This window comes from Bufo bufo, chromosome 6 (genome assembly GCF_905171765.1).
Source record: "Bufo bufo chromosome 6, aBufBuf1.1, whole genome shotgun sequence".
Lineage (NCBI taxonomy): Eukaryota > Metazoa > Chordata > Amphibia > Anura > Bufonidae > Bufo > Bufo bufo.
In genome coordinates, this window is record NC_053394.1 from 282,157,589 (window position 1) to 282,183,659 (window position 26,071).

The following is a 26,071-nucleotide window of genomic DNA, read 5'->3' on the forward strand; positions in this document are numbered from 1 at the left end:
CTGAAACACTGTATATAAACGGTTAAGAGTTTTCTCTAGTAAGTATCTAAGAGGTTCATCCACAAAATGTGGACTCTCCATGGATAGTGTTATGAGCATCACTCAAAGGGTTGGCCACTCTGTTAGCACTTATTAAAACTATAAAGAAAGTAGGGAGATATTACACTTACTAATATATCTTTGCAAGCAGATCTGTCTGGTTTTCCTGCTATTGGCAGCCACGCCCCCTCCTGTCCTGCTCTCGCCACGCCCCCTCCTGTCCTGCTCTCGCCACGTCCCCCTCCTGTCCTGCTCTCGCCACGTCCCCCTCCTGTCCTGCTCTCGCCACGTCCCCCTCCTGTCCTGCTCTCGCCACGTCCCCCTCCTGTCCTGCTCTCGCCACGTCCCCCTCCTGTCCTGCTCTCGCCACGTCCCCCTCCTGTCCTGCTCTCGCCACGTCCCCTTCCTGTCCTGCTCTCGCCACGTCCCCTTCCTGTCCTGCTCTCGCCACGTCCCCTTCCTGTCCTGCTCTCGCCACGTCCCCTTCCTGTCCTGCTCTCGCCACGTCCCCTTCCTGTCCTGCTCTCGCCACGTCCCCTTCCTGTCCTGCTCTCGCCACGTCCCCTTCCTGTCCTGCTCTCGCCACGTCCCCTTCCTGTCCTGCTCTTGCCACGCCCCCTTCCTGTCCTGCTCTTGCCACGCCCCCTTCCTGTCCTGCTCTTGCCACGCCCCCTTCCTGTCCTGCTCTTGCCACGCCCCCTTCCTGTCCTGCTCTTGCCACGCCCCCTTCCTGTCCTGCTCTCGCCACGCCCCTTCCTGTCCTGCTCTTGCCACGCCCCCTTCCTGTCCTGCTCTCGCCACGCCCCCTTCCTGTCCTGCTCTCGCCACGCCCCCTTCCTGTCCTGCTCTCGCCACGCCCCCTTCCTGTCCTGCTCTCGCCACGCCCCCTTCCTGTCCTGCTCTCGCCACGCCCCCCTTCCTGTCCGGCTCTCGCCACGCCCCCTTCCTGTCCTGCTCTCGCCACGCCCCCTTCCTGTCCTGCTCTCGCCACGCCCCCTTCCTGTCCTGCTCTCGCCACGCCCCCTTCCTGTCCTGCTCTCGCCACGCCCCCTTCCTGTCCTGCTCTCGTCACGCCCCCTTCCTGTCCTGCTCTCGCCACGCCCCCTTCCTGTCCTGCTCTCGCCACGCCCCCTTCCTGTCCTGCTCTCGCCACGCCCCCTTCCTGTCCTGCTCTCGCCACGCCCCCTTCCTGTCCTGCTCTCGCCAAGCCCCCTTCCTGTCCTGCTCTCGCCACGCCCCCTTCCTGTCCTGCTCTCGCCACGCCCCCTTCCTGTCCTGCTCTCGCCACGCCCCCTTCCTGTCCTGCTCTCGCCACGCCCCCTTCCTTTCCTGCTCTTGCCACGCCCCCTTCCTGTCCTGCTCTCGCCACGCCCCCTTCCTGTCCTGCTCTCGCCACGCCCCCTTCCTGTCCTGCTCTCGCCAAGCCCCCTTCCTGTCCTGCTCTCGCCAAGCCCCCTTCCTGTCCTGCTCTCACAGCTGCCTGTCTTGTCCATCCCTGCATGCCATGGAGGAGCAACCTCGTCCATGCCTGAAGGAGTGTGCTGCTCCCTGGGTCCTAAAGCACCCTTGTACCAGAGGTACTTTCCTTCTGTGACTGGCACTCCTGGCCGTGCAGGGCTGGCAGGGGCTTAGCGGGGACACTTGTTAAAGGCTGAAATAAAGAAACTTTTGTAGGAGGAAGGGAGGCTGAGGGGAAGCTGTGATGGCTGATCTGACTGCAGGCTCTGCCCCCTCTGTTTCCCCTGTACTGAGAGGATCCTGCCAACATGTGAGGATGTAGCAGATCCAGGGAAGTGCTGTGGACCACAAACTGTGAGCAATCCCAGTGTCTGTCCTATTTATGGCCCACAGACATGATATCACAGCCAGACCAACAGTTCAGGAGCTTTAACCCCTTGTGAGCTGTCAGTATGGCTGAGGTCAGCGATATCGGCAAAAAACGCAGCGTGCTGGGCATATGTGAATGGGGCCGGAGCAGACTTCCGGTGGCACTCGTGGGCTAGCATTAGCACAGATCCGGCAGGAAAACGGCTAACGCTAGTGTGAAAGTAACCTTAGTCGTGTGATGATAGACAGGAGGCTCCTCTCTATGTGAGCAAATGTATTCATCACAGCTCTTGTGCAAAGCTCAGCAGCCCCCCTCCTCCGGCATATATAGAGATTTAAGCTTTTTCATCCATCAGGTGGGGCAGGCAGCAGTGTGATGTAGGATTGTGGTAGTCCCTGCTTATTTACCTATACACATTATGCATCATGTATGTCTTTTATGGATATAATAATAAAATAGATTTGCATTTTCTTATATCGGTGTGTCATGCACTCCTTTTCTTAGTAGTGTCATTGTGTAAGTTGCGGGAGTGTACCGTTTACATTGGGACCACAGGTGATTTAATTACCTAAACAGAAATCTATGACAGCTCAGAGCTGCCGTGGATTCCTGACTTCATTTGTGTCAGAAAACTGGCGAAAATTAACATAAATTTGTTGGGGCGACTGGTCACGCCCCCTCCCTACCACTGCCATGCCCCCCCCCCCTTTTTTTTTTTTAAAGGCACAGTTAAAAAGTCACAAACACATAGTTTGCAACTTTTTAACGCCACTTTTCAGAAACCAGGCAAATGATAAATCTCCCCCTCTATTCATTCTGTTCATGGCTTACATCCAATGGTGCAACTAGAAATGACTAGGCCCTACAGCAAGTTTATGTACAGGGCCCCTCCCCATGATACATTAGCATCATATTCCTGTGTGCTGCTGGGACTGGGGCTCTTCTGAGGTGGGCGGGGATGTCATGTGACTGCTCCTCTGAACATGCTTGCTGCAATGCATGCTGGGATATTTACTTTCACTTTGCCGCTGCTCCTCCCACACAGCCTGTCTGAGGAGCTCCTCCAGGGAGGCATGTCATGGTGAACAGGTTAGAAAAATGACATATAGCCAGTATATGTCACATGATAGAAACACTTCATGGTTTTGGCTATTGTCTGGGGCACTTTGGATTTTTGATACTTAGGGTGGCCAACCCCTTTAACCACCTCCGGACCGCCTAACGCAGGATCGCGTTCCGGAGGTGGCAGCGCTGCGCAGAGTCACGCATATAAGGCGTCATCTCGCGAGACGCGAGATTTCCTGTGAACGCGCGCACACAGGCGCGCGCGTTCACAGGATCGGAAGGTAAGCGAGTGGATCTCTAGCCTGCCAGCGGCGATCGTTCGCTGGCAGGCTGGAGATGTGATTTTTTTAAACCCCTAACAGGTATATTAGACGCTGTTTTGATAACAGCGTCTAATATACCTGCTACCTGGTCCTCTGGTGGTCCCTTTTGTTTGAATCGACCACCAGAGGACACCGGTAGCTCAGTAAAGTAGCACCAAACACCACTACACTACACCCCCCCCTGTCACTTATTAACCCCTTATGAACCCCTGATCACCCCTGATCACCCCATATAGACTCCCTGATCACCCCCCTGTCATTGATCACCCCCCTGTAAGGCTCTATTCAGATGTCCGTATGATTTTTACGGATCCACTAATACATGGATCGGATCCGCAAAACACATACGGACATGTGAATGGAGCCTTACAGGGGGGTGATCAATGACGGGGGTGATCACCCCATATAGACTCCCTGATCACCCCCCTGTCATTGATCATTCCCCTGTAAGGCTGCATTCAGATGTCCGTATGATTTTTACGGATCCACTGATACATGGATCGGATCCGCAAAACACATACGGACATCTGAATGGAGCCTTATAGGGGGGTGATCAATGACAGGGGGGTGATCACCCCATATAGACTCCCTGATCACCCCCCTGTCATTGATCACCCCCCTGTAAGGCTGCATTCAGATGTCCGTATGATTTTTACAGATCCACTGATACATGGATCGGATCCGCAAAACACATACGGACATCTGAATGGAGCCTTATAGGGGGGTGATCACCCCATATAGACTCCCTGATCACCCCCCTGTCATTGATCACCCCCCTGTCATTGATCACCCCCCTGTAAGGCTCCATTCAGACATTTTTTTGGCCCAAGTTAGCGGAAATTATATATTTTTTTCTTACAAAGTCTCATATTCCACTAACTTGTGTCAAAAAATAAAATCTCACATGAACTCACCATACCCCTCACGGAATCCAAATGCGTAAAATTTTTTTGACATTTATATTCCAGACTTCTTCTCACGCTTTAGGGCCCCTAGAATGCCAGGGCAGTATAAATACCCCACATGTGACCCCATTTCGGAAAGAAGACACCCCAAGGTATTCCGTGAGGGGCATATTGAGTCCATGAAAGATTGAAATTTTTGTCCCAAGTTAGCGGAAAGGGAGACTTTGTGAGAAAAAAAATAAAAATATCAATTTCCGCTAACTTGTGCCAAAAAAAAAAAAAATTCTATGAACTCTCCATGCCCCTCATTGAATACCTTGGGGTGTCTTCTTTCCAAAATGGGTTCACATGTGGGGTATTTATACTGCCCTGGCATTCTAGGGGCCCTAAAGTGTGAGAAGAAGTCTGGGATCCAAATGTCTAAAAATGCTCTCATAAAATGAATGTGGGCCCCTTTGCGCATCTAGGCTGCAAAAAAGTGTCACACATCTGGTATCGCCGTACTCAGGAGAAGTTGGGCAATGTGTTTTGGGGTGTGATTTTACATATACCCATGCTGGGTGAGATAAATATCTTGGTCAAATGCCAACTTTGTATAAAAAATGGGAAAAGTTGTCTTTTGCCGAGATATTTCTCTCACCCAGCATGAGTATATGTAAAAAGACACCCCAAAACACATTGCCCAACTTCTCCTGAATACGGCGATACCACATGTGTGACACTTTTTTGCAGCCTAGGTGGGCAAAGGGGCCCACATTCCAAAGAGCACCTTTAGGATTTCACAGGTCATTTACCTACTTACCACACATTAGGGCCCCTGGAAAATGCCAGGGCAGTATAACTACCCCACAAGTGACCCCATTTTGGAAAGAAGACACCCCAAGGTATTCCGTGAGGGGCATGGCGAGTTCCTAGAATTTTATATTTTTTGTCACAAGTTGATGATTTTATTTTTTTTTCTTCCTTACAAAGTCTCATATTTCACTAACTTGTGACAAAAAATAAAAACTTCCATGAACTCACTATGCCCATCACGAAATACCTTGGGGTGTCTTCTTTCCAAAATGGGGTCACTTGTGGGGTAGTTATACTGCCCTGGCATTTTAGGGGCCGAATGCGTGAGAAGTGGTTTGAAATCAAAATCTGTAAAAAATGGCCGGTGAAATTCGAAAGGTGCTCTTTGGAATGTGGGCCCCTTTGCCCACCTAGGCTGCAAAAAAGTGTCACACATGTGGTATCTCCGTACTCAGGAGAAGTTGGGCAATGTGTTTTGGGGTGTCATTTTACATATACCCATGCTGGGTGAGAGAAATATCTTGGCAAAAGACAACTTTTCCCATTTTTTTTTTATACAAAGTTGGCATTTGACCAAGATATTTATCTCACCCTGCATGGGTATATGTAAAATGACACCCCAAAACACATTGCCCAACTTCTCCTGAGTACGGAGATACCACATGTGTGACACTTTTTTGCAGCCTAGGTGGGCAAAGGGGCCCACATTCCAAAGAGCACCTTTAGGATTTCACCGGCCATTTTTTACAGATTTTGATTTCAAACTACAGTCATGTGAAAAAATTAGGACACCCTTTGAAAGCATGTGGTTTTTTGTAACATTTTTAATAAATGGTTATTTCATCTCCGTTTCAACAATACAGAGAGATTAAAGTAATCCAACTAAACAAAGAAAACTGAAGAAAAGTCTTTTCAAGATCTTCTGTAAATGTCATTCTACAAAAATGCCTATTCTAACTGAGGAAAAAGATAGGACACCCTTGCCCCTAATAGCGAGTGTTACCTCCTTTGGCTGAAATAACTGCAGTGAGACGGTTCTTGTAGCCATCTACCAGTCTTCGACATCGGTCTGAGGAAATTTTACCCCACTCCTCAATGCAGAACTTTTTCAGCTGTGAGATGTTTGAGGGGTTTCTTGCACGTACAGCCCTTTTCAAGTCACCCCACAGCATCTCAATGGGATTCAAATCTGGACTTTGACTTGGCCATTCCAGGACTCTCCATTTCTTCTTTTTCAGCCAATCTTTGGTTGATTTACTAGTATGTTTTGGGTCATTGTCATGTTGCATGGTCCAGTTCCGCTTCAGCTTTAATTTTCTAACTGATGGTCTCACATGTTCTTCAAGCACCTTCTGATACACAGTAGAATTCATCGTGGATTCTATGATGGTGAGCTGACCAGGTCCTGCTGCAGCAAAGCAGCCCCAAACCATGACACTTCCACCTCCATGCTTCACAGTTGGTATGAGGTTCTTTTCTTGGAATGCTGTGTTTGGTTTACGCCAAACATGTCCTCTGCTGTTGTGTCCAAATAATTCAATTTTGGACTCATCTGTCCAAAGAACATTATTCCAGAAGTCCTGGTCTTTGTCAACTTTATCTCTGGCAAATGTCAGTCTGGCCTCGATGTTTCTCTTGGAAAGCAAAGGTTTCCTCCTTGCACACCTCCCATGCAAGTTAAACTTGTACAGTCTCTTTCTGATTGTAGAGGCATGTACTTCTACATCAACAGTAGCCAGAGCCTGCTGTAGTTCTCGAGATGACACTTTAGGGTTTTTGGAGACCTCTTTTAGCATCTTGCGGTCTGCTCTTGGGGTGAACTTGCTGGGGCGACCAGTCCTGGGCATGTTGGCAGTTGTTTTGAAAGCCCTCCACTTGTAGACTATCTTCCGGACAGTGGAATGGCTGATTTCAAAATCTTTTGAGATCTTTTTAAATCCCTTCCCAGACTCATAGGCTGCTACAATCTTTTTTCTGAAGTCCTCTGACAGCTCTTTTGCTCTCACCATGGTGCTCACTCTCACTTCAACAGTCAGGAGCACACCAAACTAAATGTCTGAGGTTTAAATAGGGCAAGCCTCATTCAACATGCAGAGTAACGATCTACTAATTATGTGCACCTGGTGTGAGATCTGAGCCAATTTAAGAGGGAATACATGTGAGGGTGTCCTATCTTTTTCCTCAGTTAGAATAGGCATTTTTGTAGAATGACATTTACAGAAGATCTTGAAAAGACTTTTCTTCAGTTTTCTTTGTTTAGTTGGATTACTTTAATCTCTCTGTATTGTTGAAACGGAGATGAAATAACCATTTATTAAAAATGTTACAAAAAACCACATGCTTTCAAAGGGTGTCCTAATTTTTTCACATGACTGTACTTACCACACATTTGGGCCCCTAGAATGCCAGGGCAGTATAACTACCCCACAAGTGACCCCATTTTGGAAAGAAGACACCCCAAGGTATTCGCTGATGGGCATAGTGAGTTCATAAAAGTTTTTATTTTTTGTCACAAGTTAGTGGAATATGAGACTTTGTAAGAAAAAATTTAAAAAAAATCATCATTTTCCGCTGACTTGTGACAAAAAATAAAAAGTTCTATGAACTCACTATGCCCATCAGCGAATACCTTAGGGTGTCTACTTTCCAAAATGGGGTCATTTGTGGGGTGTTTGTACTGTCTGGCCATTGTAGAACCTCAGGAAACATGACAGGTGCTCAGAAAGTCAGAGCTGCTTCAAAAAGCGGAAATTCACATTTTTGTACCATAGTTTGTAAACGCTATAACTTTTACCCAAACAATTTTTTTTGTACCCAAACATTTTTTTTTTAGCAAAGACATGTAGAACAATAAATTTAGAGAAAAATTTATATATGGATGTCGTTTTTTTTGCAAAATTTTACAACTGAAAGTGAAAAATGTCATTTTTTTGCAAAAAAAATCGTTAAATTTCGATTAATAACAAAAAAAGTAAAAATGTCAGCAGCAATGAAATACCACCAAATGAAAGCTCTATTAGTGAGAAGAAAAGGAGGTAAAATTCATTTGGGTGGTAAGTTGCATGACCGAGCAATAAACGGTGAAAGTAGGGTAGGTCAGAAGTGTAAAAAGTGGCCTGGTCATTAAGGGTGTTTAAGCTAGGGGGGCTGAGGTGGTTAAAGATGACCTGTCTCATGAGCTGGAACAGTGTTTTTAAACTCTGCATTGTGCTGTTCCTCTGTTGTTCCTCCTAGTAATGTATGACTACATTGATAACTGGGTGTTACCATTGGCCGTGTCAGTGCGGTGTGTCCCCACACACACTGAAACGCTGTCCAATCAGTGCTGACAGTGTCAGACTGCATATGAACACACCCTGTTGACAGGATGAATGGTATGATCCATTTGTCAATGTATTTGTATGTTGCCAGGAGAAATAACAGAGGCACTGCACACTTCAGAGTTCTTGGTAAATTTTATTATCAGTATTTTCAAAAAACACAAAAAAGGAACATTTCAGTTATGTAGAAACACGACTTCCAAACCATAAAATGCACAATGCAGAGTTGTAGGTAAGGGGTTGTCCAAGTTATATTTATTGATGACCTCCCCGATCAGTTGTTTGAAGAGAAGGCGCGCGCCGTGCCAGCGCTGCCTGCTCTTCATTGTTTACCTGCTCGCCTTCGCATCCGCAGCGGTGAGCAGGTATAATTACACTTAAGCCGCCCCATTCATTTCAATGCTACAGTTCTCCTATAGAAGTGTATAGGAACGAGCCGTCCCATTGAAATGTGGATGCAACGGCGAGCAGGTAAACAATGAAGAGCAGGCAGCGCTGGCATGGATTCTCTTCAAACATATGATCAGCGGGGGTGCCGGGTGTTAGACCCCCGCCTATCTGACATTAACGACCTGAGGATAGGTCATCAATAAATATAACTCGGACAACCCCTTTAATGATAGGACTGGGTTCTCCATGATGACCATGATCCAGGAGCAGTCTATAAGCTACTGACTAAGGAGCACAAGCAGTATACATAGTTATGCCAGGTTTGCCCGTAGTCAGGTGTTGTGCCCTGTAGCGCACACTTGGTTAATTATGTCTATTTTGCACTCGGACAGGAGTCCACTGCACCTGTTCTTTTTAATGCTGAACTCTGAGAAGTTTATAAAGTTGTAAATGTCAGGTCTTTTTCAGTAAAAGCAGCTCCTGCCATCTCCCGCTCTTCTGTCACCTCGATGAGCCTTGTCTTGTAGACCTTATCTCGGTATAACCGTGTGTTTCTTGCACATTCTCACCTGCATCCCAGGAAAAGGTCATATTGTTACAGGATTAGGCCGGGATGACAGGTGCCCTCTTCTACCCAAACATGGCTGTCATCACTGGCAAGTAATAGACTGGGAGGCAGCAGCTGGAATCTGCTGACACTGTGGAGATCAGGATTGATCAATAGACCACTTCTCAAAATTCACAAATCAGATGTTACTGATATTTCATCCAATGAGTAGAGAACATGAAGGAGCCAGTGTTTATTATTATTGCAGCCACATGCAGGGACTTCAGACTTGTATCGTACTACTGTCCTACTACATGCCTGTAGTACTGATCTATAACACAAAGCACAATAGACCAAGTGGACATGTCAGAAAGCCATTAGCTGATCTGAAATATAATTGTACCCTCTAGGGGAAATATAGAAAAAAAAAATATATCTATCGTTCTGCATCTCTGCATTACTGTTCACCTCTCACATGCAGAAGCTGCTTATCTTCCCAAGAACAAAAATATAGAGGAGTTGCAGTCCAACTGCCCAATCTTTATCTTTTCCTGCACCTGCCCTTTAGGGAGAGTCAAGAGGACCTCATACACATTAGATGGTCGGCAGGTTTGGCCAACATTTATCTCATGTATGACCAGCTTAAAGGTGTATTTTTACACGGGGCAATATTCGGGCAGATTATCGGGAACAAACGTTCCGGCGAATGCTCATTCTCGACAATCTGCTCTTGTAAAAGTGCTGCAGATCACCTGATGAACGGGCAAAACGCTCATTCATCAGGTGAAACTGTCGTTTGTGCAACTGTCATTCTGGGCAGCAGATTGTCCTGTCTAAACAGCGATCTGCTGCCCAGAAACAAAGCAGCTGTATGAGGACGAGCGATGGCAATAATAATCCCTTGTTCTCATACTGTGGAGGAGATCGCTGCATGTAAATGCAACGGTCTCCTCCACTAAACAAACGCTTCCTTTCCGACAATCTGCTGCTGCTCCGCGCATGGAAATGCACCTTTTCCTTAAACAGCATGCAATGCAGCAGAAAGGTTACTATTTCTCTTTCACCTGTAGCAGCATTCAGAATTCCTTTATCTACTGAGCTCACATCTTCCAACAACCCTTGCTGATTTACTGTCTGCACAGAACGCCTGGGAAACGTAATCCTTACATCACTCTGGTCTGATATAGAAAGCACTAAAGCCGCCTATACACATCCAATCGGGCAAATGATCATTCAGCCGACAGCTATCTCTCCTGTCTCCCTCCTGGCTTCCCATACACATATATAATTGACTGGGCTGAACGTGTCTGTGTATGCTATGGTGAGAGCGGAGAAAGCTGCCGCCAGACGTACCTCCCTGGAGTACAGAAGGATCAGGCTAAAATATTCTTTTTGCCCGATCCTTGTCCCTCTCGACAACATCTGTCATCATCAGCCGTTCTGGACAAGCCATCCTCTTCATACACATGCATGTGTCCTGAGCAGGGATAGGTGGGAAGTATCCGGCGGCAGCATATCTCCCTGAGAACGAAAGGATCGGGCATTTGAAATTAATCTGCCCAATACTTATCTTATCCGTCATCTGCTTTCAGGGGGCCCCATACACATTACATGGTTGGCTGACATTTATCTAATGTGTATGACCAGCACAACTTGCGCAGAATGCAGTGCCGCACAGAACGTTACAGTATTGTATTGCAAAGTGTATACAATACACTGTATACATACAGTGGAAATAAAAAGTCTCCACACCCCTGTTAAAATGTCATGTTTCTGTGCTGTAAAAAAAAATGAGACAAAGATAAATCATTTCAGAACTTTTTCCACCTTTAATGTGACCTATAAACTGTACCACTCAATTGAAAAACAAACTGAAATCTTTTAGGTGGAGGGAAGAAAACCAAAAAAACTAAAATAATGTGGTTGCATAAGTGTGCACACCCTCTTATAACTGGGGATGTAGCTTTGTTCAGAATTAAGCAATCAGGGGTGGAGCCTGACTGAGCGCCAAGACGAACGCCTGAGCTGTAGCTCCCGTCACACAGAGCGGCTCCCAGCTAGTTATTAAGCCTCAAAACCCATCAAAATGGTGAAGATCGGCAGAGACCGACCCAGAAACCTCCCGGATCCCAGTGGGGTTAAGAATACCCAAATAGAGATGGCGCAGTTCCTTAAAAAGAAGCCGCTGATTCCTGCAGCGCCTGAAGCCAAGATGGTGCCGAGTCCTAAGCGGGCAGCAGGGACGGCAGCAGAGGCATTTGAATCGGATAGCGCTGCTGAAACAGATGAAGAAGGAACACCAACAGACACAGCTACTTTCTCGAAGAGGTACCTTAAAAAGACTCTCGCCCCTGTCATGAACTGGCAGACATAAAAGCTGATATGCGACATATTGGCCAAAGAGTTGAACTGCTGGAAGAAAACCAGCTCCTACATGTGGCTCACAGCACAGCTTTGGAGGAAAACATTGCGGTCCATAACGCTGCTTCGGACACTGCTTTCGGTCTAATAGAGGACCAGGAAAATAGAAGCCGCAGTAAGAATGTGAGGGTGAAAGGCTTACCTGAGGCGGTCCCTCACGATGACCTGCCAGCGGCCATGTTGAATCTGTTCAGCAGCATACTGGGAGAGGAGAGGGCCCAATCCATTACCATCGAGAGGGTTCACAGATCCCTGAGGCCACCACCCAAAGATGGAGAACCGCCAAGGGACGTGGTGTCCGGACTTCTGAGCTATCTGGATACCGCGGTCATCCTGAAGGGAGCCAGGGACCTCCCTGACTTGTCCCATGAAGGCCAGCCAGTCTCCTTTTTCCAAGACATCGCGCCGTCCACACTACAGAAAAGGCGGATTCTCAAGCCCTTATGTGATCACCTCAGGTCGCTGAAAATCACATACCGCTGGCTGTTTCCTTTTGGCCTACAAGCGACCATAGCAGGCAAAAGACGTATCATCAAATCCCCAGCGGGTCTCAACAGAATTTGGCCAATGCTCAACATGGATCCATTGTACATTCCATCATGGCTACCTCAAGCCCTTCAACTATCTCAACCGCCTCCTCTGCCTAAAACGACCGCTTGGTCAGAGGTCAGAAGATTCAAGTAACATGGACAGAAGAAACCATTAGGTTGATCTCCAGACCTTACCTGGTGGAATTACTTGCATCCATCTCACTGGAATTTTGATCAACAACTTTCTAACTTGGTCGCCTGGGCCTCACAAACAACCGCAATGCCCTTAAGTTAAAATGTGTTGTTCTCTATGTTTGGGTCATTGTGATGGTCATTAGCAGCATCCAGATAAGTATCAGTTTCATCATCTGCCCCAGCGACGCCATGATATAGTCCTGTGGTCTATCTGGGGTTTGTTAGTATAAATGGGTTTTCTATCTATAACCTGTTCTGTCTGGGGGCTGGTCTGTGGTTCCAGGTTAGGAATGACTTGTTCAAGTCCTCCTGCTCCCACTTTCTCTCCCCCTGACAAGGAGAGCCGGGGAGCTTTTATTAGTGTTCAAGTTTACATCTGTATTTCACATGTTTATTGTGTGTATTCATTGGTTTGGGTCACTTCATACAGATACAGTCAGATATCAAAGGTCTTTAGACGCAATGAGACTAGATACACAGTTTGTCTATGGCTGACATCACGTTCACCTCATTCAATGTGAAGGGAATGAACACCCCCCAGAAAAGAGCACAAATCCTCATGATGCTAAGGCTACTTTCACACTTGCGGCAGAGAGATCCGGAAAGCAGTTCCGTCGCCGGAACTGCCTGCCGGATCAGGCAAAATGTATGCTAACTGATGGCATTAGTAAGACTGATCAGGATCCTGATCAGTCTTAAAAATGCCTGATCAGTCGAAAAAATGCATTGAAATGCCGGATCCGTCTTTCCGGTGTCATCCGGCAAAAACGGATCCGGCATTTATTTTTTCACCTTTTTTTCAGTCTGCGCATGCGCATACCGGAGCGACGGATCCGGCATTCCGGTATTCTGAATGCCGGATCCAGCACTAATACATTGCTATGGGAAAAAATGCCTGATCCGGCATTCAGGCAAGTCTTCAGTTTTTTTAGCCGGAGATAAAACCGTAGCATGCTACGGTTTTCTCTTTTGCCTGATCAGTCAAAACGACTGAACTGAAGACATCCTGATGCAAACTGAACGGATTACTCTCCATTCAGAATGCATGGGGACATACCTGATCAGTTCTTTTCCGGTATAGAGCCCCTGTGACGGAACTCTATGCCGGAAAAGAACAACGCAAGTGTGAAAGTAGCCTAAAGAAGGCAAGAGCGGACATATGCTTCCTGCAGGAAACACACTTGCGGGGCGATAGAATCCCTAAATTTCCCCAACGGCAATATAAACAATGGTTCCATAGCACTTATATATCCTCCTCCAGGGGAGTAAGTATTGGTATAGGCAAAAACATCCCATTCACACCTACAATTGCTATACCTGATGCGGAAGGGAGATACCTATTTGTTAAGGGTAGGCTGGGAAACCTTAAACTCACCCTAGCCTGCCTCTATGCCCCTAATAAAGGTCAAGCTAAGTGGATTACGAAAACCCTTTAACATGCTTAAACAACTAGCAGAAGGTGTCATCCTAGTGAGAGGCGACCTAAACATTGCCCTCAATCCTCTCTTGGATTCATCCACGGGTAGTTCAGTTCATTCTCAGAAATCCCTGAGCAACATTCATAAGTCTTTTGGTGACATGCGCTTGATAGACTCTTGGAGACTCCACAATCCATCCTCAAAGGACTACTCATTCCAGTCTCTAGCCCACTCCTCGTTTCAGAGATTAGACTACATACTAATTCTGACCAACCTAGCATGTGCACTTAAGAGTGTAGATATAGGTGCTATAACAGTGTCGGATCATGCACCGATTTCTGCTACAATCTTCTTCAAAGAGTTACCTGAACGGGAGTGGGTCTAGAGACTAAATTAAACATTGCTAGATAGACCGTCAGATGTTTCAGCTATTTCCCAAAAATTAACCAATTACTTCATAGAGAACCCCCCAGGGGATACATTGGTCTCAAACACTTGGGAGGCCCATAAGGCCTTCATACAAGGTGAACTTATTAGCCTTGGAGCTAGACTCAAAAGGGATCGCCAAAAAATACTAGACTCACTCTTAGTGAAAATTTCCAATATTGAAAAGATCCAAAAAAGGTCCCAGTATAAACAGGCACATGCAGATCTGATGTCCCTGCACCAACAACTGAAAGATCATTTGAATGTCCAATATGCCAAACAATACCAATACGCCAAATACAAGTTTTACGCTTATGGGAATAGGGGCAACAAAATGTTGTCTCACCTTATTAAAAAACAGAGAGATTACAACCAGCTCGGGCCAAAAGACTGCGGAAACTAAAGAAATTGCACGTGAGTTTGTGTCCTTTTACAGCCAACTATATAACTTACCCGATAATACAGTAGCTGAGGGAGACTCGCCTAAGTCGGCCACAATAGACAGATTTCTGTCCAAACTCAAGCTACCTATTCTCTCCGAGGAAGCTAGAGCTCAATTAGTGTCACCAATCTTGGAGGAAGAAATTTCGGGAACCCTAAAGTCTATGCCTCTGGGGAGGGCCCAAGGCCCGGATGGCCTCCCTATAGGGTACTACAAAAAATTCTACCCAATCATGATCCCCAGATTGACAGCCTGGTGTAGCGCACTCCTCTTAGGCGATACGCTCCCTAAACAGGCTCTCAATGCTACGATTACCATCTTACCAAAAGACGGGAAAGACCCCAGCTTATGTGCCTCATACCGTCCTATATCCTTGATAAACGTGGACGTTAAGATCTGGGCAAAAGTATTAGCTAGTAGACTTAGCCCTCTAATCCCTGGCCTGGTTCACCCTGAACAGACTGGGTTTGTTAAGGGTAGAGACTTATACATGCCGTAAAGCACGCAGTGTCAAAAAAGGTTCCCCTGGTCTTACTCAGCACTGACGCTGAGAGGCCCAGCCCACAAAGGCCTTATCTCAGCATCTGCAACTGCCCTGCCACTGCTGGCCAGGAAGGGTTAAGTGTCTAGAAGACCAGGGGCGATGCTCAGCTGACTACTGGGGGAGGGGAACAGCTAGGCGGGAGGAATTAGCGGCAGCTCGCCGCCCCCTCCCTCGATGAAGTTGCGGCCTAGCTCCAGAATCGCCGCTATGCCACAGAGCCGGGGTCCATGCTACATACACGGCCGACCGGAACACTGCCGGACGGCCGGGGAAAACAGAGGCCTGGTAGCGGAGCGCCATCGCCCCCACCGGCCGGAGGTGCCCGCCCCCGAAAGAAAAAAAACGCACACTGTGGGGCTGGAGCCCGAGTCGGGCAAGCGATCTAGCCATCCGCTTAGGTAAGGTCACTTACCCAGTCCGCAGCCGGAGTCCCCCATGTTAGAAAATGCACTGCGGCATTAACCCTTTCTGAGCGGCGCCCGCTCCCGAAAGGGGCGGAATATGGTGGACACTGAGGGGAGCGGGAGTCGCCTGTGCTCCACACTACGCTGGAGGTCCGTGGGAGAAGTTACATTAACCCCCTATGAGCCAAAATGCCGTCGGCCTGGATGGGGAGGGGGGGGGGGGCGCGTGGCTCATGGCGCCCGCCGGATTAACCCCTTCTTTTCCCTAGGGGTCTTGTTTCTAGTAAGTAAGGTCCCCTGGCCGTGTGAACTCTTGATATGTCGTTAGGGGTCTTCAAAGAGGGAGGAAGGGGGAAGAGGGCTTCATACTTACCTAGTCCCGTGTACTCACCTCATCTTTATCCTCTTCTCTTCACCCTCCCTAAGTGGGCCTATAAGGTCACCTTCTCCAGCAGGGTCACCTCCTCAGCAGCTGGCACCGGAGTGGCAGGAGTCTGGTATGGCTGGAGGGTCTTCTCTTTGGCGGACCTAGGTGACCCCTTGGCTGGCGGGAGCAGGGGAGCGAGGCTGCCCTGGTCCACCTTGTCTTCTTGTGGGGGGAGGAGGCAGCGTGGCGAACCAACGCTGGTGTGCTCCCCCCGGTAGAACAGGGAGGCGAGGCGACCACTGTCTCCCACCTAAAAGAAGAGAAAAAAATAAAATAAAAAATCTTCAGGAGCTTCTCTGCAGAGCAGGGAGGTCTTTCCTCCTATTGACACTAGAAAAAACTGAAGCTCTCTCTCCAGGCTGGAGGGGGTATAGCTGCCAGGGGAGGAGCTAACAGCTTTTACTAGTGTCAACGCCTCCTAGAGGACATGGCTGTATCCATGGTTCCTGTGTCCTCCAATGAATATGGGCAAGAAATGGACCTTTATTCAGTCTTTTATTGCAGTCCCCAAGATTGGACTCTTACATCCGTGTGCGAAATGCAGTCTGTTAAAATGATTGTATATGTTGAGCTATCTGTCTCTACCTTATTGTAAAATCTGACTTTCTAAGGAATTGAATGTTTGAAGATGTACCCTCTGTTCATCCTGACAAAACTTTAAATAAAAAGATTTATTGCAAAAGAATTAAGTAATCACATTCAAAATCATGTTAAATAGGAGTCAGCATACACCTACCATCATTTAAAGTGCCTCTGATTAACCCCAAATAAAGTTCAGCTGCTGTAGTTGGTCTTTCCTGAAATTTTCTTAGTCGCATCCCACAGCAAAAGGTCCACAGAGAGCTTCCAAAGCATCAGAGGGATCTCATTGTTAAAAGGTATCAGTCAGGAGAAGGGTACAAAAGAACTTCCAAGGCATTAGATATACCATGGAACACAGTGAAGACAGTCATCATCAAGTGGAGAAAATATGGCACAATAGTGACATTACCGAGAACTGGACGTCCCTCCAAAATTGATGAAAAGACGAGAAGAAAACTGGTCTGGGGGGCTACCAAGAGGCCTACGGCAACATTAAAGTAGCTGCAAGAATATCTGGCAAGTACTGGCTGTGTGGTACATGTGACAACAATCTCCCGTATTCTTCATATGTCTGGGCTATGGGGTAGAGTGGCAAGACGAAAGCCTTTTCTTACGAAGAAAAACATCCAAGCCAGGCTACATTTTGCAAAAACACATCTGAAGTCTCCCAAAAGCATGTGGGAAAAGGTGTTATGGTCTGATAAAACCAAGGTTGAACTTTTTGACCATAATTCCAAAAGTTATGTTTGGCGCAAAAACACTGCACATCACCAAAAGAACACCATACCCACAGTGAAGCATGGAGGTGGCAGCATCATGCCAAGGGGCTGTTTTTCTTCAGCTGGAACTGGGGCCTTAGTTAAGCTAGAGCGAATTATGAACAGTTCCAAATACCAGTTAATATTGGCACAAAACCTTCAGGCTTCTGCTAGAAAGCTGAACATGAAGAGGAACTTCATCTTTCAGCATGACAACGACCCACAGCATACATCCAAATCAACAAAGGAATGGCTTCACCAGAAGAAGATTAAAGATTTGGAATGGCCCAGCCAGAGCCCAGACCTGAATCCGATTGAAAATCTGTGGGGTGATCTGAAGAGGGCTGTGCACAGGAGATGCCCTCGCAATCTGACAGATTTAGAGTGTTTTTGCCAAGAAGTCAAAATGTGCCATGCTGATAGACTCATACCCAAAAAGACTGAGTGTTGTAATAAAATCAAAAGGTGCTTCAACAAAGTATTAGTTTAAGGGTGTGCACACTTATGCAACCATATTATTTTATTTTTATATTTTTTCTTCCCTCGAACTGAAAGATTTCAGTTAGTTTTTCAATTGAGTTGTACAGTTTATAGGTCACATTAAAGGTGGAAAAAGTTCTGAAATCATTTATTTTTGTCTCACTTTTTTACATCACAGAAACCTGACATTTAACAGGGGTGTGTAGACTTTTTATATCCACTGTGCATGCTTATGGGCTTTACAGTAATCTCCTGTTTTACTTCAACCTGCAGGGTGCAAGCATGTGAAAGGTATCCTTCTTTTCGGCCCTCCCGGATGTGGTAAGACTCTCATGGCCAGGCAAATCGGCAAAATGCTGAATGCCCGGGAACCCAAAGTGGTTAATGGACCTGAGATCCTAAACAAGTATGTTGGAGAGTCTGAGGCCAACATCCGAAAGTTGTTTGCAGATGCAGAAGAAGAACAAAGAAGGGTGAGTCCATGAGCCCTGCTCAAAGTTTCTTTAATAAAGAATTAAAATGTTTAAAGGGAACCTGTCAGCGGCAAAAGCCATCCTAAACCGCCAGCAGTACCTTCAAGTAGCCGGCAGTAAGTTTTGAATGATGATTTTCCTACTGCATTCAGATAAGGCAGAAGTACGAAAAACGTTCTTTTATCCTCCATCCGTGCTATTTTCCAGTCAGGCTTGAAGTCAAGGGGGCAGCGGTCCCTCCCCTGCCCCTTCGCCTGTGACTGACAGCCGGGTGTTCGGCAAAGCCAGCTGAACTCTCTGCATAAGCGCTGTCAGCGAAGGGGCAGGGAAGGGGGCGCGGTTACCTTGACTTGAAGCAAGGAGGCCGCTGCCCCCTTGACTTCAAGCCTGACTGGAAAATAGCGCGGACGGAGGATAAAAGATCGTTTTTCATACTTCTGCCTCATCTGAATGCATCAAGAAAATCATTAGAAACTCACTGCTGGCTACTTGAAGGTACTGCTGGCGGTTTGGGATGGCTTTTGCCGCTGACAGGTTCCCTTTAAAGGGTGTTTCCTCCTATGCAGTTCATTTTGGTTTTTATTACAATGGATCTAAAAACATAAGCAGATTTTTAAATGGTCTTCAGAATATCCTACTATTTTGTGTCCACACCTTCTATGCGTCTCCTTGGGAACTACAAGCAAGACTTCAGAATCGGACTACACATGGTTTGTAGTCTGTTACCATTGGAAACACGTGTCTGCATAGGAGCTGCAGACATAAAATAATAGATGTTAAGACTATTTGCAAAGATGTTTAATTTTTTATTGTAGGTGCATTTGAGTAATAAATGTAATTGGTTGTGTAGGTGGTCACTATCTGCTTATAATTATCTCCATCATCTCCTTGTATCTGCAGCTTGGTGCTAATAGTGGGCTCCACATTATCATCTTTGATGAAATAGATGCCATTTGTAAGCAGAGAGGAAGCATGGCAGGAAGCACCGGCGTTCATGACACTGTGGTGAACCAACTGCTTTCCAAGATAGATGGTGTGGAGCAGCTGAATAATATCCTGGTCATAGGTGACATAGAGTGCAAGAAGATGCCATAAACCCACCTGATGTGAGTGTAGGTTGGTTTTGACAACTTTGTATCTCCTCCATCTGTCTAGGTATGACCAACAGGCCAGATCTGATAGATGAAGCTCTTCTGAGACCTGGGAGGCTAGAAGTTAAGATGGAGATAGGTGAGTGGGACATATGACATGTGCATATACCAACCTATGATTTGCTTGCCTTACTCCTATGATGCATTATATTCACTTCCTGAATTACCATTATTACTTCAGGTTTGCCTGATGAGAAAGGCCGTCTCCAGATTCTCCATATCCACACTGCCCGGATGAAGGAGCATAGTCTGCTGGCCCAGGATGTAGAAATACCTGAATTGGCTCAGGAGACCAAAAACTTCAGTGGAGCGGAGCTGGAAGGGCTTGTGAGGGCAGCTCAGTCCACCGCCATGAACCGCCACATCAAGGTAAGCTGATAACGCAACAAAATGTGAACTTTACTAAACTAAATATCACTAAGGAGTCCAGTGACAATATAAATGCACAAGGTAGCAGGCTGCGTACACGTACACAATTCACACAACTCCAAAGTGACTGCTTATATTAGTGGGTGCATCATTACTTATAATACACCTCATCTGCTGCAGAATCTCTTTGAATAGTAAGCAAGATATTGGGTCTCTCATCCTTTTTCAAAAAAATTATCTGCAGTATTTGATATATGCAGTATGAGATTATGCAGCAGCTGAGGTGTGTTGATGATGAGCAGGAGAACTTGACCACTTCTACAAGAAGAGAGGAGGAAGGTGAGATGGATCATGGGATTGGGGAGGGAGGATTAGACATTGCACAGAGAGACACATTAGTTTCAGATGATCTGTCTATGGCACCTGCATCCTCCATAGCACCCTGACACTCAAAGGCTGACATTTTACCATGTGTTAGCTGTCTGAGCTGTGTCTTGCTTCTATTTTGGCATTGTGTTGCTGAGATAGCATTTGCCATATTTTTTTTATGTAGAGACATACGTGTAGATCTGGTTCTCTGATTTTCCCCAGGACTGTAGGTTCAACCTACTTTGGTTTAGCAGTGCACCTCTCCATAGTTAGCATTCAGCCCTGCTGCATCTGTCAGGCAAAGTAATTCAGTGGAGGATTTGGTAAATGGAATCCTGTAAGTGAAAGTTTTCTTTACTGTTCCATTTTGTGGACAGGCCTAGAATTTCAGGTGGTCTGCACTAGTGTCTTAGGCTACTTTCACACTAGCGTTCGGAGCGGATCCGTCTGATGTTTCATCAGACGGATCCGCTCCGATAATGCAGACGTTCGCATCCGTTCAGAACGGATGCGTCTGCATTAAAACTTAGAAAATTTTCTAAGTGTGAAAGTTGTCTGAGCGGATCCGTTCAGACTTTACATTGTAAGTCAATGGGGAACGGATCCGCTTGAAGATTGAGCCATATGGTGTCATCTTCAAGCGGATCCGCCCCCATTGACTTAGGCTACTTTCACACTAGCGTTCGGGTGTCCGCTTGTGCGCACCGTTTGAAGGGGCTCACGAGCGGCCCCGAACGCATCCGTCTGGCCCCAATGCATTCTCAGTGGAGGCGGATCCGCTGAGAATGCATCCGCCTGCCAGCGCTCAGCCTCCGCTCCGCTCAGTGAGCGGACACCTGAACGCTGCTTGCAGCGTTCGGGTGTCCGCCTGGCCGTGCGGAGGCGAGCGGATCCGTCCAGACTTACAATGTAAGTCAATGGGGGCGGATCCGCTTGAAGATGACACCATATGGCTCAATCTTCAAACGGATCCGCTCAGACAACTTTCACACTTAGAAAATTTTCTAAGTTTTAATGCAGACGCATCCGTTCTGAACGGATGCGAACGTCTGCATTATCGGAGCGGATCCGTCTGATGAAACATCAGACGGATCCGCTCCGAACGCTAGTGTGAAAGTAGCCTTAATCGCTTATGTCTTTCAGCACCTTACAATATCTTGGTCATGTCACCCTTCTAGCTTACTTTATTAGCTGAGGAGTGACAGGTTCCCTGTGCTTACATTAGTTCGCGGTTTTCCCAGCCTTGTGCCGCTAACCTATTACAATCTAAAAACTAAAATTCCACTGATCCAGCATTTACCTGAACATGGAACTGAAAGTACTAGCATCATGTGCTGGAAGTGTCCACCCAAACTATCAGGACCCTGCTGTCAATTTGGTCTGCTTGGAAATCTCGGAGATCTATAGTCCTCTGCATGATTGGGAAGCTCAGCGATGGTGAGGACAGATAAAGAATTTCTGAAATTCAACGATTTGGTCATAACCATGTGGTTGGTGTTTGTTTTCTCTTCTCAGGCCACCACCAAAGTAGAGGTTGATATGGAGAAAGCCGAACAACTCCAGGTGACAAGAGGAGACTTTCTGACTTCACTGGAAAACGACATAAAGCCTGTAAGTTGTTGTCCTGTGATCAACGTGGCCACTTCTAATATTCTAACTTCTTCTCTGAAATGGAGAGCTATACGCAGAAGGATACACAAAGGCACATGGAGTCCTTGTGGATCCCTACTAATGAGGTTTGGCACTCTGTGTGTCACTCTATGTCTGTAGGCAACTTTTGCATATAACAAGCAGATTTGGCTGGACTCCATATTTCAATGACTGGGTCCTCTTCCCATTTGCTTCTTGAGGTAAATTCCAGCTTTGATTCTTGACTTGTCCTGTTTTTAGGCATTTGGAACCAACCAGGAGGATTATGCAAGTTATATTATGAATGGTATCATTAAATGGGGTGACCCTGTTACCCGTGTAATGGAAGATGGGGAATTACTTGTCCAACAAACCAAAAATAGTGATCGAACACCCCTGGTCAGCGTCTTACTGGAAGGTAGGCTCTTATATTGTCTTATAAGGGGGCTCATCTATGAAATCTAATTTCTTTAGAATCAGGCTGTTAAATGATTTTTTTTTTGGCAGGTCCACCACATAGTGGCAAGACAGCCCTAGCTGCTAAGATCTCTGAGGAATCTAATTTCCCCTTTATAAAGATCTGCTCACCAGAAAAGATGATTGGGTTCTCTGAGACTGCCAAATGCCAGGCCATCAAAAAGGTATGACCTGCAGCATTGTTTCCACTAGTATCTGGACTTCACTACATGTGGGCAGGTCATAGGTCACCATGTAGTTGAAGAAATTCACCCTCTATAGACATCAAGTCCAACCAAAATCGGGTTTCATCTTAAAACGAGCTTAAAATGAGTGTCCACCCATTTTTATCTAGAAGCTCTGTATCATAAAATGAAGGTTTAACCCCTATGAAGTTGTATTAAAAAATAATCAATTGTGGAACTTAAGAATGACATGGCATTAAAATCGGGAAATTAATTTAGTTATCTTAAAGGGTTTGTGTAGTTTTCTCTTATTGAGGACCTATCCACAGGATAGGTCCTCAATGTCAGATCAGCAGGGGTCCATCTCCCAGCACCACTGCCACTCAGCTGTTTGAACAGACTACGACACTCACTTGAATGGGATGGAGCAGTTGTAATTACACTGCTTTGCTGCTGCAATGTCAACGGTGAGCAGGTAAGCAATGAAGGGGTTTAGAGTTCATCTGCACAGCGATTCTGGGCACGACACGTTGTGTGCCCAAATATCTCAGGTGTAGCTAGGCAGCTATAGAAATGATTGGACACGTTTGCCACGACCCCAAAATCTAAAAAATCCAGCATTATTGGATTTTTTTTTTGTGATTCTGGGGTCATGTCAAATGTGCAACTGCTACACTTCGCCCCAAATTGCTGTGTAGCCAAACCTTTACTTACATTTTCTGTAGGACTTCTCTCTTTCCTTTGTGGGTGGGCAGAAGCTCATCACATGTGACCATCAAGCAACTGCAACCCCAGGAGTGCATTGCAATGAGTTCCTGCTAACTCCTTCATCCCTTGCATAGAAAATAATCCCTTAAACATAGTACTAGATATTCCAGTAATAAACAGCTCTGTGGCATGCAATGCAATTTTTCGTCTCTATATCTTTTGTGAGAAATGGCTATATATTTCTATGAATTAAGAAGGAGGGAGGAACAAATGAAAGGTGTCTAGGCTGGTTCACGAGAATCACTATGCCAGCATTGTGAGCAATGTATTTGTATTGCTTGTACAGTACAGACCAAACGTTTGGACACCTTCTCATTCAAAGAGTTTTCTTTATTTTCATGACTATGAAGGCATCAAAACTATGAATTAACACATGTGGAATTATATACATAACAAACAAGTGTCAAACAACTGAAAATATGTCATATTCTAGGTTCTTCAAAGTAGCCACCTTTTGCTTTGATTACTGCTTTGCACACTCTTGGCAACTCTTGGCATTCTCTTGTTGAGCTTCAAGAGGTAGTCCCCTGAAATGGTCTTCCAACAGTCTTGAAGGAGTTCCCAGAGATGCTTAGCACTTGTTGGCCCTTTTGCCTTCACTCTGCGATCCAGCTCACCCCAAACCATCTCGATTGGGTTCAGGTCCGGTGACTGTGGAGGCCAGGTCATCTGGCGCATCACCCCATCACTCTCCTTCATGGTCAAATAGCCCTTACTTTCAAAGTTTTCCCAATTTTTCGGCTGACTGACTGACCTTCATTTCTTAAAGTAATGATGGCCACTCGTTTTTCTTTACTTAGCTGCTTTTTTCTTGCCATAATACAAATTCTAACAGTCTATTCAGTAGGACTATCAGCTGTGTATCCACCTGACTTCTCCTCAATGCAACTGATGGTCCCAACCCCATTTATAAGGCAAGAAATCCCACTTATTAAACCTGACAGGGCACACCTGTGAAGTGAAAACCATTTCAGGGGACTACCTCTTGAAGCTCATCAAGAGAATGCCAAGAGTGTGCAAAGCAGTAATCAAAGCAAAAGGTGGCTACTTTGAAGAACCTAGAATATGACATATTTTCAGTTGTTTCACACTTGTTTGTTATGTATATAATTCCACATGTGTTAATTCATAGTTTTGATGCCTTCAGTGTGAATCTACAATTTTCATAGTCATGAAAATAAAGAAAACTCTTTGAATGAGAAGTTGTGTCCAAACTTTTGGTCTGTACTGTATATTGCAATCATATGCCCTATTCATTGTACAGTAATACTTTTTGTGGGACCTTTATGGACCTACTGTATTTGACTTGTGTTCCCACTCCTGATAATGAAGTTCCACAAAAGATATGTTTGTCCTGGTCTCTATTGCCCCACCTTGTGCTGTCAGCAGTTTAGTATGGTCAAAACTGATGACAGACTTCCTTTAATATTCAGTTTTACTTTACCCTGCCTACTAAATCACTTTACCTCCCGACTCATTCATTGTTCCGACTGTTCTTTTCCAGATTTTTGAGGATGCCTACAAGTCCCAGCTGAGTTGTGTTGTGGTGGACGATATAGAAAGACTGCTAGGTGAGGCCACAAATCCACAAAAATGATGAAACACATAGACCTTATGAGATTATAATCTACTGGGTTTTCTTTGCAGATTATGTTCCTATTGGCCCTCGTTTCTCTAATCTGGTGCTCCAGGCTTTGCTTGTGCTTTTCAAGAAAGCTCCACCACAGGTAAAGGCAGATTCCCACCGGACAATTGTCAGGCAGATTTTTGGGAACGAATGTTACTACGAATGCTTGTTACCGATAATCTGCCTTTATAAATGTGCTGCCGATGAACGAGCAAAACACTCATTCATCAGGCCAAATCATTATTTATGCAGCACATTAAAACGTTGTTTCCGGGCGGCAGATTGTGCTATTTGAACAGCGATTTACTGCCCAAAAACAATGAATTTGTATGAGGGCGAGCAGTAGCAGTAGCCATCTCTTGTCCCTATACAGTGGAGGAGATTGCTTCATGTAAATGCAGCTCTTTCCTTCACTGCCGAGCAGGCAGTTATCGAGAAAGAATGGTCCCTTCCTGATAATTGCCTGCTTCATCGGCACGTGTAAATGCATCTTAAGAGACTCGAGGTTGGCAATCTATTATATAAGATTTGACTTTCAAAGGCAGCTAAAGGTCTCATGCACACGACCGTTGTTGTGTTCCGTGTCCGTTGTTCCGTTTTCCGTGATTTTCTGCGGACCCATTGACTTTTAATGGGTCCGTTGAAAACTCTGAAAATGCACCGTTTGTCATCCGTGTCCGTGATCCGTGTTTCCAGTCCGTCAAAAAAATATCACCTATCCTATTTTTTTCTTAGACAACGGTTTGCGGACCCATTCAAGTCAATGGGTCCATGAAAAAACACTGAGGCACACAAGATTGTCATCCGCGTCCGTGATCCGTGTCCGTTTTTTTCCTATCATTTTCAAGGCAAACTTGACTTTTTTCACTTTTCATGTCTGGTGATCCTCCAAAAATCAAGGAAGACACACGGAAACAAAAACGGATCACGGAACAACGGAACCCCGTTTTGCGGACCGTGAAAAAATACTGTCGTGTGCATGAGGCCAAAGGCTGTTGCTTCCAGGTTGGACTGAACACATTTGTTTTTACGATTTTTTTCCCAGAGTCGTAAACTTCTGATCATTGGCACCACCAGCCGTAAGGACGTCCTCCAGGAGATGGAGATGCTGGATGCCTTCAGTACTACAATACACGTTCCAAACATCTGCACAGGAGTGCAGCTGATGGAGGCGCTGGAGGTGAGCTTATTACATTGACATTTAT

The 26,071-nt window shown here is 46.0% G+C and overlaps 1 protein-coding gene across 1 annotated transcript in view; it reads left to right on the top strand.

The window, feature by feature from the left end:
* Window positions 1–26,071, top strand: part of NSF (N-ethylmaleimide sensitive factor, vesicle fusing ATPase) — an 81,112-nt gene that overhangs the window by 51,601 nt on the left and 3,440 nt on the right. Inside the window, exons 9-18 of the mRNA XM_040436142.1 lie at window positions 18,113–18,312; window positions 19,213–19,378; window positions 19,468–19,542; window positions 19,645–19,832; window positions 21,717–21,812; window positions 22,092–22,248; window positions 22,338–22,471; window positions 24,744–24,810; window positions 24,887–24,966; window positions 25,912–26,046. Coding sequence (XP_040292076.1) covers window positions 18,113–18,312; window positions 19,213–19,378; window positions 19,468–19,542; window positions 19,645–19,832; window positions 21,717–21,812; window positions 22,092–22,248; window positions 22,338–22,471; window positions 24,744–24,810; window positions 24,887–24,966; window positions 25,912–26,046 — 1,298 coding nt within the window. The remainder of the gene's footprint in view (window positions 1–18,112; window positions 18,313–19,212; window positions 19,379–19,467; window positions 19,543–19,644; window positions 19,833–21,716; window positions 21,813–22,091; window positions 22,249–22,337; window positions 22,472–24,743; window positions 24,811–24,886; window positions 24,967–25,911; window positions 26,047–26,071) is intronic.